General features: G+C 40.4%; 1 protein-coding gene across 1 annotated transcript in view; it reads right to left on the bottom strand.

Moving 5' to 3' along the window:
• Window positions 1-5,901: 5,901 nt before the first annotated feature.
• CASQ2 (calsequestrin 2 (cardiac muscle)) overlaps window positions 5,902-14,803 on the bottom strand; it is a 127,595-nt gene continuing 118,693 nt past the window's right edge. The window contains exons 9-11 of the mRNA XM_006895673.1: window positions 13,449-13,549; window positions 7,411-7,485; window positions 5,902-6,117 (exon numbers count right to left, since the gene is read on the bottom strand). Of these exons, the coding sequence (XP_006895735.1) occupies window positions 5,902-6,117; window positions 7,411-7,485; window positions 13,449-13,549 (392 nt within the window). The remainder of the gene's footprint in view (window positions 6,118-7,410; window positions 7,486-13,448; window positions 13,550-14,803) is intronic.

The raw sequence follows: 14,803 nt of genomic DNA, 5'->3' as shown, positions 1-14,803 counted from the left end.
AAGTGATTTGTTGACATCCTCTAATACTAATATGGTGGTGTCTATTTCTTTTTTCAAGTCTGTTAACCATTGTTTTATGTATTTTTCAGGTCTGTTATTAGGTACATAAATGTTAACTAAGAATATGCATTCTTGACATTATCTACTGTGCCTTTAATTATTAGTTTTCTTTCTTATCTTTTATGGTTTTCAACCTGAAGTCTTATTTTATCAGAGATTAATATTGACACTCCAGCTTTCTTATGGATGCCATTTGCTTGGTATTTTTTCCCCCCCACCCTTTGGTTTTTAGTCTTTTTTTCCTTATTTCTTAAATATGTCTCTTGTAGGCATCATATTTATAAACTGCATTTTTTCCTCATTCTCCCACTGTTTTTCTCTTAATCAGTGCATTTAAGCCATTTATATTGAGTGCAATTGTTAATAGGTCTGGTTTTACAATTCCCTTTTGCTTCATTCCTTTTTCTGGGTTGCTGTTTTCATTCATTGGTCCATCCATGTTCCTTTGCTGCCTGTGTGAAGGACATTGCTTAGTTATTTCTTGTAGAGTTGGTTTTGTTTCAATGGATTCCTTAAGTTCCTATTTTTGTGCAAATGATCTACGTTCACCTTCAGATTTGATGAATAGTTTTTCTGGATGCAGGTTCCTTGACTGGCAATTTTTTTTCTTTCATCCTTCTTGTATACCATCCCATTGTCTTCTTTCTCACATGGTTTCTGTTGAACCATCAGAACTTAATCTAATTGCTTCTCTTTTGAAAGTGACTCTGTTTTTCTGTTGCTGCTTTTAGTATTCTCTCGTCTTTTTTTTTTTTTATTCTCTCGTCTTTGATTATGGAGAATTTTACAATGATATGCTATGATGTTTTTCTTTTGAGGTCTAGTCTACTTGGCATTCGCTGAACTTCTTGAATAGGTATTTCCTAGGATGGTTTTGTTTGTTTTTTAATTTACACTAGTTTATTTATAAAATTTGAATACATTGTTTTTCAGACCAGATTCTTCCAATTTCCTTCACCATCCCCCCACCCCCATCAAATTACACATTCTCTTAGGGGGGTTTAATGGTATCTGCAAAGTTTTCTTTTAGTACTTCTTCCTCAATTTTCTCCATGCTTTTTTTTTTTTCTTTTCTTTTTCTTAACTCTCCTGTTCTGGAATTCCAATTTTTATTTGATGTCATCCTACATGATTAAAATATTCATTTTCCCTTTATTTTCTTGCTGCTTTTCTTTTACATTTTCACCAACGTTCTTGTTTTCTATCTTACTGATTCTCTGTTCCATCTCCTCTATTCTGCTTTTATGTACTTCTGCCATACTGTGAATTTCTGCCATTTTAGTCTTACTATTTTTCCATGATATATCTCCATACTTTTATTCTGGATTTTATTCCTATGCTTTTCTGTGACTTCTAGTACTGTGTTGGTTCTAGCGTCTCTGTCTTGTAATGATTTTTTCCTTTTTTGCTCCTGATTTACCCATGTTGGCATATTTCTTCTACTTTCCTTTCTCTGAGGTATTCATTGGGTCCTTGATTTGGTTTGTTTTTTTTAGGAGAAGAGTTGTTGTTTTGGTTTTTAATAATGTTTGATCTTGCTTGCTGCTTCCTTGACATTATGTGAAGTGTGGAGGAGCAGGGTGTGGAGGTGGAGGGCACTTTTCTTCTGAGCAGACAAATCCTCTGAGGGTCGTTGGGAAAGTCCCAGGAATCATTTCTGAGACTCTTCTCCTCCCCGCTCCCCTTCACATCTTGGTTATTGGTCCTAGTGTGCACCTGTGTCTCCTTCTGATATTGCTTTTAGCCTGCCTGAAGTCCTCTCTGGTCCTGGGGCTGCTGGGAAAAGTCACTCTGTCTGGGGAGTTGACTGCTCCAGGGTAGGGGAGAGCAACTTGCCCTGCCTGGTCCTGTGGCAGCAAGAAGACTGTCTTTGTTGGAGAGTGAGTTCATTATCTCCAGAGCAACTCATTTTGCCTGATGTCCTTTCTGGCTCTGTAGAGCTTGCCTTTAGCTAAGCACAGCTATCTTTACCTGCATATAATACTGATTTATATGCACAAATTGTAAAAAAACAAAATAAAATTGTTCCCAGTTACCTAGATAGGGATTAGAGAAAGCAGTTGATTTTAAAATATTCCTTGTCTAGGTTTCTGATAAGCTGTTTCTTTAGGCTTTCTGCTAAAATATGCATAATTTATACCTGCACAAATAAACAGAAATAATTAAAACCTTGTTTGAATAATCATAAATAAAAAAATTCTCTTTCATTTCTAACTTACAAACCAAACCAAAGCCATGGTTGTGGAATCTTTGCTGGCTCAAGGTGATCCCATGTGTGTCAGTCAGCACTGTGCTCCATATTGCTGCCAGTGGCTGATGTGTTAGAAGTAGTCTGAAAGTCTTTGAGGTATTCCTGAATGGGCTCAAGCCTATAGCCTTTCATTTAGCAACCAACGTGTTTACCATTCACAACATCCAGAAACCACTTAGCCATGAAAGGACTACAGAGATTTGGAAGGGTCTTTGATACCTCACTTCTTCTCCTCTCCCCAGTGCCAGACATACAGCTACCCAGTTGCTGTGGGCATGGGCAAAGTCCCTGCTTCCTCATAGGAGACACGGATTTCCTGTTGGTGTCTGAGTGTCCTCATGCAAGAGCCTTTAAATATACTGATGTTATGGAAAACATGAAAATGTATCTGATTTTTCAGTAGGTTTGGTGGTTATATCTAGATAGATCTCTCTGGTTCAAGTAGTAAAGAGAATTATGGGAAATTCACTGTATCCATCTCTGGGCTATCTGATGGGGCAGGTTGGGGGTGGTGGTGGATAGGATAAATCCACTGGTTGGTTTTAGTGTAAAAATGAGGTTACATTTATATCCCTTAAAGTGTTTGTGTGATCCTGGGATAATTACTTGATCTTTCTGTGTTTCTCTAAGTTTCATCATCTGTAAAATGAGGATAAAAGGACCCACCTCATAAAACCATTGTGAGGATTAAATGAGAAAATGAGGATTAAATGTAGAGCCCAGTGCTCCTGGCATGTAACAAATGTTCCGTAAATAATCAGCTTAAAATATTTTAGACCAATAACTAAGCAGTACTACTACTTACAGACAGCATCAGCTTAACACCCGGTCCTCCTAACCGGGCTTCCAACCTGTTCTTCCTGGTTCAACCAGTCATGGCAGACAAAGTGAAATTGGAACAGGCCCAAATTTGTAAAATGTGGGTGAACTGGAATTATAATTGGAATGGGGAAAATGATAGGTCAACACCCTAGTAAAAACATGATCTTCCCCTTACAAAACAAAGGCAGTATGCACATTGCATAGCAACCATAGCTCTTGACAGGCAGAGTTGGAAAGAGCAGTGACATGCTCAAAGATGGCAGCTGACCAAGTCATTTTGAATGCGTATTGTCTTCTTCAGTCTTAGCATTGACTCCCTCTCCTGCATCAGACTACTGAATGGACCCTTCCAAGTCTCCTATTCCAGGACTTTGACCTATTTTAGTTATCATTCTAATTCACCCAAATTTTAAAAGAAGATTTCACCATTTGAATGTGTTTAGAAGCCCTGCATCTAACATAGAGACAGCACAATGTGAGTTAGACTTAATACATATTACTGAGACCCCTGAGGATGAGGGAACGCTCTCACTTTCCTGATGGATCACACTCCTTGTCTATTTATATGGTTAGTTTCAGGATTGCTTTGAAACTTTGCTTCCCATAGAGCTTATTTATAGTGCAGCAGAGTCTGCCTGGCAAGCAGCACTACCCAATTGAGGACACACCTGTTTTGCTTTGTGAGGGGGGAGATACTATAAACTGGAATACTTGGCAGTGCAAGGGAGTTCTAAATATTCTGCTTAATCAACTATTCATCCATCTGCATCCAACTATACTCAATAAATGAATATCTAATTTATGCTAGACAAACTATTGGCTGATAAGGATACAAAGATAAGCAAATGTCTTGCCTCCAAGGAGTCTACAATTTAGGTAAATATAAGTTACAATTCAAATTGTAAGTGCCAAGATGCATGATATGCACAAAATGCTGTGAAAGTAGAGGTGAAAGGGGCACCTTTGGGTAACCTGGGCAAGTGGATATAGAATGGTGTTACTTGCACAATCTGGGACTCTATGAAGAGGAAAAGAATAAATTTAGAGGGAAATCTAATAGATTTGGCCATTGTAGTATTGAATTTGAATTGTTTGTGGAATATTATAAAATCCAGTATGTCTAGAGGTAGTTGAATTACTTAGTCTAAGACCAAGGAACACTGTTGGCTTAGTGGTGAGAAGTTGCCCTGCCAACCCAAAGGCATGGGGTTCAAATCCACCAACTGCTTCTTGGAAGAAAGATGGACAATCTTCTCTCTTTCCATACACTTTTTAGCCTCTGAAAACCTACTGGAGGACCAGCTTTAAGTCTGTTCCAACAGAGGAAACACAACAACAACAAAGCCAAGGAGAGATGTTGACACTAGAAACTCAAATTTGGAGATCATTAGCATATAGGTGATGGTTTATGAGCTGAGATAATATTGCCTTGAAAATGTGTGTGGAATCCAAAGAGAAACTAAAATGTCCACATTTTGAAGCCAGGCAAAAGAAGAAGGATCAGAGGAAAACAAACAGAGAGGTAGGACAGGGGCCAGATACTTTCAGAATGAACAGGACCAAAAGACTGGAAAGAGGAATTTCGAATGTCTCAACGTTTTCAAAAAACAAGTTTAATGGTCGGGTTAGTTCATTCTATTCCATAAAATGATTGTCCTATTTTCAAATAATTTTCACAGCATCTTAAACATGTGTCAAAAGAAAGAGAATAAATTAGAACATTATAATGCACACTTAATGCTAAAACTACCAAGCAGGACTTTAATGAGAATTCAGAAGGCACTTTGGGATTTTTCTTCAGTGCCTCAGGGCATCATTATGAACTCTGATTGTTCTTGCACTGGTCATCTCCGGGCAGCTGATAAACAGAGAGTTACTTGACCCATGAGAAAGCCCACCTTTACTCTGAATGGAAATGCTCATTACCAAGAACAGAAGGGACAACCAGATCCCAGTGAGGCTCGGAACCCAGTTGACCCAGTCAAAAACAAAAATTCATCAGCAAAATGAAAAACGTTTAATCCCTCCAGCTCCCACCTCTTCATGTGTGTGTTATCTAGAGAGAAATTCAGACAGTAAATCAACCCTTCCACCCAGTATTCTGATTTTCTAGAGATGAGGGTGACACATGTACACAGATGTATCAAGGACCTTCATGAGCTGCCCAAAGGCTTGGATCTGAGTTCATAATCATCTGAACCTCCAGTGTAAAGAATAAGTTTGATAGAGCTATAAGATAAGCTGATTTACACATTTGTGTCCAAGGCTGAACCTTCCCCAACAAGGATCCCCTGGGCTTGAAATGAGATCCTAACTGATGTTCTGGGTACAGATGCTAAATGGGTTCATTGTCTTTGTTCCCTGGGTTCTGTTTGGAAGGTCAGGACATCCTTGTGAGTTAGTAAGCTTTCAATCTATCACTGTCATAGTAATAAATAAGTAAACTTGTTAGAGGACTCTTCTCAGACTCTGGCCTTTCCAAGACCCTTAATGATCTGGCAAAGAACAAGAGAAGCTTCATGCAGTCAAGACAGTCAATGTGGCAGGAATTCCCTTCCAGGCCCTGCTGCGTGGGATTTGTTGGAGTTATCAAGGCAATATTTGTTGAACTGTACTGCTCTTGAAGACAAGAGTGGGGAAAAGCAATGTTAGAGAAGAGAAAGGAGCTGGCTGGGCATGGGACATGGCTGTAACGGCTACCCTTTGCTGTCTGCATGATAGTGGGTAGAAGTGATTGCATTTTCATCAGAGTCCTTTGGAATTGGGGGCTATTCATCATCATCACTGCCATCATCATCCTCTTCATCAGAATTATCATCATCTTCATCGTCATTGTTATCCTCATCATCTTCATCATCATCGTCTTCGTTATCATCATCCTCAGTGTTTATCTTTCCAGAAAGCACATCCTCTATCCAGTCTTCCAGCTCTTCAGCTGTGGGTAGGTCGTCGTCATCTGGAATCTCCATCCAGATGCTGTCAGCCTGCAGTGAGGGACAGAATAATGGAGGGAGGAAGGGAGTGTGTGGAGGATGAACTATCAGAGAGAGCCCCAAGTAACTAGGCTGAGCAGGCCCAGAGGCCACATATTTGTTATGGATGTGTGCATATTGTTAAATGGAAATGTCAAATTGCAAAATTGTATGTGTAAGAATTTTGGTTGTTTAATATAAAAGAACATGTGTATTCTAGAGTATATGTTTGAAGCTTCTAGTAAGTTACACATGAAACTACCACAATGATTCATTCCCCCAGGGAATGGGACAATGGATGAGGTTCAGTAATTTTCCTTTTTGTCCTAGATCTTACATTTCTGTTTTAAAATGGTTTATATCTGGAGCAACAGAAGGGAAGGGTGGAGCGACAGCCCAGGAGAGGAAGACCTCAGAAGAGATGGATTGATACAGTAACTAGAGCAATAATGGGGGGGTAGGTTTGGTGGAGTCAGAGAGACTGGCTCAGGACAAGGCAGGCTTCAGAACTGTTGTACATAGTGTGGCTATGAGTCGCAAGTGACTTGATGGTACGTAACAACAACACAGTTTTATTCTTACTATTATTTGAAAAAAGTAGTTTAAAAAGAAATGAATGGTTAGCCCTCCACGTAGCTACATAGCTACTAAGATAATAAAGGAATAATGATAACTGTCTTCATTCATTCACAATTTATCATGGCTCTAGAGAATCTTCACTATCATCAGTTTCTGTTCATCATTTGCCTGCTTATGTCTCTTATCCTCCAGTTTTTTTACCATGGAGCTGGATCAGATATGGAGACTGGGATCCACAATTCCTCTCATTCTGCCAGCCCATCACAGTAGCCTTTACCAGCCTCAGCTCAATGATGCCTGAATAGTAGGGGAAATGCCCCTATTCTGACTCTCACTCTTTCTTTCTACGGTCCTTCTCTCTTGCCTAGCATCCTGGCTTTGGGGCAGTTGACTGCGTGGGCTTCTGGGATACAAATGACCTCAGTAAATATTGTGTAATGGCAGCTCCCACAATGCTTACTTAAATAAACATACCAAATGGAACTCACCAACAAACGGTGAATTAGGTTAGAATATAGTTAAGAAATGCGTCATGGAACTAGATGGGGACTGGTTCACAAACCAGGTAAGGACTGCGTGGCAAATTTCCTGAGCGCAAGTAAGGCTAGGGTCCCGCCATTGTCCGTAGGGCCTAAATTCTTCTGTACAATCTTCACAGTCCAGGCTACAGAGGAGAAAAAAGGGCAGACTGAGGGTGCCCAAGCAAACTTTCATGGGGATACTCACATCTGTTACATTCACCACTCCAATCTGTGGCCTGAACAGGTCAATCTTGAAAGTCTTTTCCCAGTAGGCAATGAGCTGCAGCAACAAAGAATAAATTAGACAGCAGGCCAAGAGCATTTCTTGTTAAAGTCACTTTGTGACTGGACCCACCTGTCATCTCATCACAGTAACTAGGTCATCATTGGTTAAAAGTTTGCAAAACAGCTGCAGGCACTTATGAAATTGAAGACTTGGCCTCAACTCTCAAACAATTTAAACAAGCATTAAAACAACAACAACAAAAAGATGTCAGAGTACAGATAATCAAAACACACAACAAAACTTCTACAATAACACTTCCACCCTTTTGGCTGTCTGAGCACCAACCTGGTGGTGGTTGGCAAGAACAAGCCGCTTACAAAAGGCGGCAAAAAAGGAGCCAAGAAGAAAGTAGTTGATCCCTTTTCAAAGAAAGATTGGTATGATATAAAGGCACCAGCTATGTTCACTATAAGAAATGTTGGGAAGACACTAGTCACAAGGACTCGAGAAACCAAGATTGAGTCTGATTGACTCAAGGGTCATGTTTTCATGACTTACACTTTTTTGAGCCCTGCTGATTTGCAAAACAATGAGGCTGTGTTTAGAAAATTAAAGCTAATTACTGAGGATGTTCAAGACAAAAACTTCTTCACCAACTTCCATGGCACAGATCGTACTTGTAACAAAATGTGCTTCATGGTCAAAAAATAGACCATGACTGAAGCTCATGTTGATGTCAAGACTACCAATGGTTATTTGCTTGTCTGTTCTGTGTTTCACAAAAACATGCAACAATCAAATTTGGAAGACCTCTTATGCTCAGCACCAACAGATCCACCAAATTTGGAAGAAAATGATGAAAATCATGACCCAAAACGTAGAGACAAATTACTTAAAAGAAGTGGTCAATATGTGGATTCCAGACAGCAGTTGGAAAGACAAAGAAAAGGCTTACCAGTCTATTTACCCTCTCCATGATGTATTAGTTGTTGTTGTTATATGCCCTTGAATTGCTTGCAACTCATAGCAACCCTATGTACAACACCCTGAAACTTGCTCTATCCTGAGCCAACTTTACTGTCTTGTACACACCTACCCTCATTACCCCAGTCACTAAATCAACCCATCTCATCAATGGTCTTCCTTTCTTTCTCTGTCCCTCCCCTCTTCCAAGCATGATGTACCTCTCCAAGGACTGGTCCCTCTTTGCAACATGCCCAGAGTATGTCAGATGAAGCTTCAGAATCTTTGCCTCCATGAAGCAGCCTGTTTTCACCCTCTCTCAGACAAACCTGTTTGTTCTCCTAGCAGTCTATGGTATATTTCATATTCTTCTCCAGCACCACAGCTCAAAGACATTGTCCAGCTTTCTGATGCCAAAGCAAGCAATTACAAAGACTGTGGCTTGGACCAGGCACACCTTAGTCTCCAGACTAACATTGTTGTTCTTCAGTACTCTGGAGAGGTCCCTGACAGCCTACTTTCCCAATGCAGTTCATCTTTTGATTTCCTGGCTGCTTGTACCAAGAGTGTTGATTGTGGAGACAAGCAAGTTAAAGCTGTTAACTATCTCAGTCTCTTCACCATCTATCATAATGCTGTCAATCGGCCCAGTGGTGAGAATCTTTGATTTCTTGATGTTGAGCTTCAATCCATATTGAGGCAGCAAGCACTTCAGGTCCTCCTCAGCTGTAACAAGCAGAATTGTGTCATCTGCACTACACAGGTTGTTGACAAATCTTCCTCCAATCCTGAGACCACATTCCTCCTCATAAAGCCCTGCTTCCTGAATGATCTGTTCTTCATACAGATTGAAAATATATGGAGACAGGATGTATCCCTGGCATAAACCCTTCCTGATTTTGAGCCATGCAGTATCTCCTTGCTCTTTTCTGATCACTTCTTCCTGGTCCAAGTATATGTTTTGCAGAAGCACAATCAAATGTTCTGGGATTCCCATTGTTCTCAATGTCAGCCACAGTTTGTTGTGATCCACACAGTCAAATGCCTTTGCATAATAAATTAAACACAGACATTTGCTAAAGAAGCCCAAGTTTGCATTGGGAAGACTCATGGAGCTTCATAGTGAAGGTGGTAGCTCTGGAAAAGCTACTGGAGATGAGACAGGTGCTAAAGTTGAACAAGCAGATGGCTATGAGCCACCAGTTCAAGAATCTGCTTTACATAGAAACTTTAAATAATGACAAATGAAAGTTATCATTTGTAGAGAAAAACAACAAACAACTTCTAGAACTGTAAGGAAGACTGTTGGAGAGATGCTCAAAGTTGTTTTTCAAATTACTGATGGTAAAAAAAAATCAAATTGTTGGTGGCTCTTTCATAATTTATATATGAAACTATGGAGAAGACCCTTTGCTTTGCCTCTCAATTTTATATTTAAAGTATCTTGCACCATAATTGTTATACATCTGAGAGCTAGACAATGAATAAGGATTACAGAAGAATTGATACCTTCAAGTCGTGGTGCTGGAGAAGAGTATTCCATGGAATGCCAAAAGAATGAATGTCTTGGATAAGGTGCAGCTGGAGTGCTCCTTAAAGGCAAGGGTGGAAAGCCTTCTCCTCTCATAGATTGTACATGTTTTTAGGAGAGGTTATTCTTTGGGAAAACATATCATGCTTGAAAGAGTAGAGGGTCAGCAAAAGAAAAGAAGCCCCCCTTTGGGATTGGGATGAATTGACAGGGTGACTGCAGCAATGGGTTCAAATGCATCAGAGATATGAGGATGGCACAGGATAGGAGGAGCTTCAGATCTGTTGTTCATAGGGTCACTAGTACTTGACTCAATGGCACCTAACAACAACAACAACAACCTTGCACCATCTTGCTATGTGAGATTTCTAGAAAAGTAATTTTAAACCATAAGTAGGCATATGAATAAGTAAGAGGGCTTGTACATTTTGTTGGGTTTGAGTTCCTCCTGGACAAATTTCTGATGGGTAGTATTAAAGGAGCTCTGGATAGCATGTGAGTGGGTGTGCTTGGTCAATGTTTTTCTTGTCTCTAGAGCCATAGAAAATGGAGATGGTGAGTGGTAGAAAATCTCCCAGGAACTTACATGTCCTAAAGAGAACTGTGCCATTTAGGAATTTGTAGATCAGAAATAGTTTTAAGGTGTCTCCCTTGAAAAAATTGGGCAAACATGTAAATTAGGCAAATTTCAGACCATTTGCAAGTTTGCCTAACAGAATAATTCAGATAAAAGTAGATGAAACAACAAAGAGCAATCATAGCCTATGTGGTCTTTATGGCCCTGGCGTTAATATAATTAACAAGAATTAAAACACTAACCTTAGATGTCACTGCAATCTCTGCCTTTGAGTCACCATCCTCTACAGAGAACAGAGGATCAGGATCCCCAAGATCATTCATCAGTTGCTGTTGCATATATTCCAACTCATGGTGGCCCCATGTGTGTCAGAATAGATCTGTGTTTCATAGGTTCTGAATAGCTGATAATGGGGAATAGATTATCATCTATCTTCTAAGATGCCAATGGGTAGATTTTAACTGTCAATATTTTGGTTTGTACTTTCCAGAGACTTCTCCAAAGTACTGAAGAGCAATGATGTCGGTCTGGAGACTAAGGTGTGCCTGATACAGGCCATAGTCTTTGCAATTACTTGCTATGAATCAGAAAGCTGGACAATGTCTAAGGATGATAGAAGGAGAATTGATGCCTTTGAGCTGTGGTGCTTGAGAAGAGTATTGGGTATACCATGGACTGCTAAGAGAATGAACAGGTTCATCCTGGAAAGGGTGCAGCCAGACTGCTCCTTGGAGGCAAGGATTCTGAAGCTTCATCTGACATACTATGAACATATTGCAAGGAGGGACCAGTCCTTGGAAAGGGACGCCATGCTTGGGAGGGTGGAGGGACAGCACAGGAGAGGAAGATCCTCAATGAGATGGATTGATTCAGTGACTGGGGTAGTAGGGGTAGGTGTATCAGAGACAATGAGATTGGCACAGGATAAAGCAGGGTTTAGGGCTATTGTACACAGGGTCGCTATGAATCACAGGTGACTCGACAGCACATAACAACTACTTTCCTTAGACAGAGGAAGCTATCCTAATGGCATCACTAAATTCTTTCAGCCTAATTTAATCACATGGTGATTGCTGTTGTTATGTGCCATGGTGATTAGTCATAATTAATGTAGCTAATGATGATTTCTGGAAGATGAGAAAATGATCATTAATAACCCAATGGTAACTAAACTTAAACTGAACACCAGCTGTTAATCTTCACCTAAAGCAACTAATTGTCTAAGCTTTTGCATCATACAGAGCAAGCTGGAATATCAACCACATCCACTAGCTTTAACCTCTACAGCTGTTAAGCGTTTTCTTCATCTGTAAACAGGGGAGTGGGATGGTACCTACCCCAAAAAGGGGTTGTGAGGATTAAAGAACATTGTAAAAAAAAAAGTGCCTACACTAGTTGCAGATATAAAGTACACAGGTTCCCCTGCTATCTGAAAGCAGACCCTTTCTACGAAACCTTTGATAAGCTGAAATGGCATAAAGCAAAGAAGCAATTGTCAGTAAGTTATTTGGGAAGATTTTTTGAGGATTCCGAGGCCCAGAATATTACCTACCAAATAGCATGTAAAAACTGACATAACACTAACATGTAATAAAAGTTGGAGTGATGTGATAAAGATACAGTCTATACATAAAAGTAGAAACAGTGCATGTGTAGAGAGGACAGAGGCTGGTCACCACTCCCGTGCTTGGTGTCTGTGCTGCTGCCTCGGTGCTTGTTGTAAAACCAATGCTGAAGCTAGTTTCATTCCCTCTCCTCTTTGTTTATGTAAAAGCAAAAACTTGCTTCAGATATCTTTCAATAATCAAAACCTGGTACCAATATAAGTCTTTTATGCAAAATGACATAAAGCAAACTTTAAGAATGTGGGGAATATGCATATACATCAAAACATATTATACTCACTATCCTTACTTAGGATTCATGTCCAGATTCTATTTATTTTTTTTAGTGAAGCATAATCAAGATTGATCTGACCACTTGTGGTTGCACTAGCAAGAATTTGGATTTAAACTACTTCATGACTCATGGGACATATAGTTCCCACTTGTGTGGTCAGCCTTTGGGGTTTAGTGTCCCACTGGTTACTTCATTTTAAAAATTTCATTCAAACTGCCTTTCATTGCTTATAATACATGGTTTCAACAACAACAAAAAAATTAAAGCAAAATTAAGTTAGTCTTGTAAAGGTTAAAGATTTTTAACAAGACAGACACATTGCCTCCCCTCAAAGAGCTTACTCTTCTATCCATGGAATTCTTTTAACTTTATGCGAAAGGTTCATCATTGGGTTTGCTTACTTAGTAACTCAGGTTGCCTGAGGTGATAGCGTCTACTCTGAAAATGAGGGAACAATGGTGATTCAAGGTGTTATTCTTGCTCTCCACCCGGGAGACCCAGGTTCAATTCCTGGTCAGTGCACCTCATGAACAGCCAACATTTGTCCATCAGGGGAGGCTGAACATGTCCCAGTGGAGCTTCCAGACTAAGATGGACTGAGAAGAAAGGCTTCTGAAAATCAGTCAGTGGAAATCCTATTCATCACAACAGTCTGATCTGCACTGATCATGGGGTTGATGCAGGACAGGCAATATTTCATTCCTTTGTGCATTGATTGTCATGAGTTAGGTAACAGTCACTTAGGTAGAAAAGGCAACTATAGGAAGTGGAGGGAAGGGTTGCTATAGAACTGTTGGAAGAAGAAAGTCATCCAGCTCACTAGGAAGGGCCCCTCAACAGGTTACAAAGAGTGAGAACAGCAGCCAGGCCTTAAGTTCAAGGCTGTGCTGCCCCAGTGATCCAGACCAAGTGCCTGTGGGTGTCCCCAGGTTCCTGTCAGTGCCTCTACCTCCCTCACCTTCTCCTCATGTTCCCAGGTCTCACACCAAACACAAATATGGAGTTGTGAAAAGAATCAAAGATGAGGCATTGGCCTGAGCCACTCACCAGAGGAAAGTCATCTGGGTCAATCCACACAATGCTTAGATCAGGGTTGTCAGTATTGTCCCGGGCGACCTGTTTCAGTATCTCCAGGAACTCATAGCCATCTGCAAGAAGAATGAAGGAAACTGAGTAATCCCTGCACACATAGCTCCTAAGAAGGAAAGCAGAAAGTTCTACAGTCCCCTGAGGATAACTTAGGCATGCTTGTCCTCAATTATATGATTATTTTATGAAATGAGTCAGAAGACAACCCCAGCCACAAAACAGCTTACGCTAAGAAAACAATAATACTTTGTATAAGGAAATGAAAAGTTCACACGAACTGACTGGTTCTTACTTGAAGGCATGGGAATATTGACCAACCTTGGGTCAGGAGGCTCCACCCTGGAGCAGAGGGGCCCTGCCTGGTGCCTCACTGTGCCTTTGCCATCTCTTTGGATGGATGATTTACTATTTATGTGTGTTCCCCATAATGTTAGCTCTATGGCCTTTGGTTTTGTGAGCATGTAAACAGAACTCTTAGTTTTTTACAACTTGGAATTCTTAAGACATTCAAGATAAGTGTCTGATTTAATGAGTTACTAGTATGATTGGAGAAGGCTTTGAGACAGATAATTAGCCGGGGGTTTTTCTTCTCTCATCATTTTGTTGTAAATTGCAACCAAAGCTGTTGCTGTTGGGCTGATTTTGACTCATTAGCAACTGGATAGGACAGAGGAGAACCACCTCAGAGGGCTTTCAAGGCTACACTTCTTTACAGAAACAGATTGCCCCATCTTCCTGCTGGAGATTGGCAAACCATCAACTAATCAGTTAGCAATTTAGGTTTAACCTCTGTACCACCAGATCCTCTATTCAGTTGGCAGTATTCATTGCCCCCAGGGGAGGGGTGATTAATAAGAGAAACAGAGACAAGCATTGTAAGTTTCAACAAGATAGTTTTTAGCTTCAAAAGCCTAAATTGTGAATAATTGGGAACATGCCATAAAGAAAAAAATTTGAAGAATGTTTAAACAAGAGAACGCATACCATATTCTCTCAGCACAAGCACCCACCCACCCCACCATCCCAGTGAGGGAGAAAAGATATTAGATCTTGGAAAAAAGATTAGATCTGAGTAAAGGCTGTGCATGTGAGTTAGTGTGTGCATGACCCCAAGCCGTGTGTGCACATGTGTCCACTTACAGAATCCCCCCAGTTTCAGAGAATCCCTGCATTCAGAGAACCAACTCTTTGTTTCAGCATGAAGCTTAGGAAAATGGGAAGGCCCCACGATCTCTCCAAGAATCTTTTAATGTAGGTAGGAGCACAAAGGCACAAGGGTCTATGAGAAGATTGGGCCATAGGTCTGAGGGAAC

Source organism: Elephantulus edwardii, unplaced genomic scaffold (assembly GCF_000299155.1).
Source record: "Elephantulus edwardii isolate Elephantulus edwardi_28Jun2011 unplaced genomic scaffold, EleEdw1.0 scaffold00174, whole genome shotgun sequence".
Lineage (NCBI taxonomy): Eukaryota > Metazoa > Chordata > Mammalia > Macroscelidea > Macroscelididae > Elephantulus > Elephantulus edwardii.
Note: the sequence above shows the minus strand (reverse complement) of the source record. Positions and strands in the feature narration are given on the sequence as shown.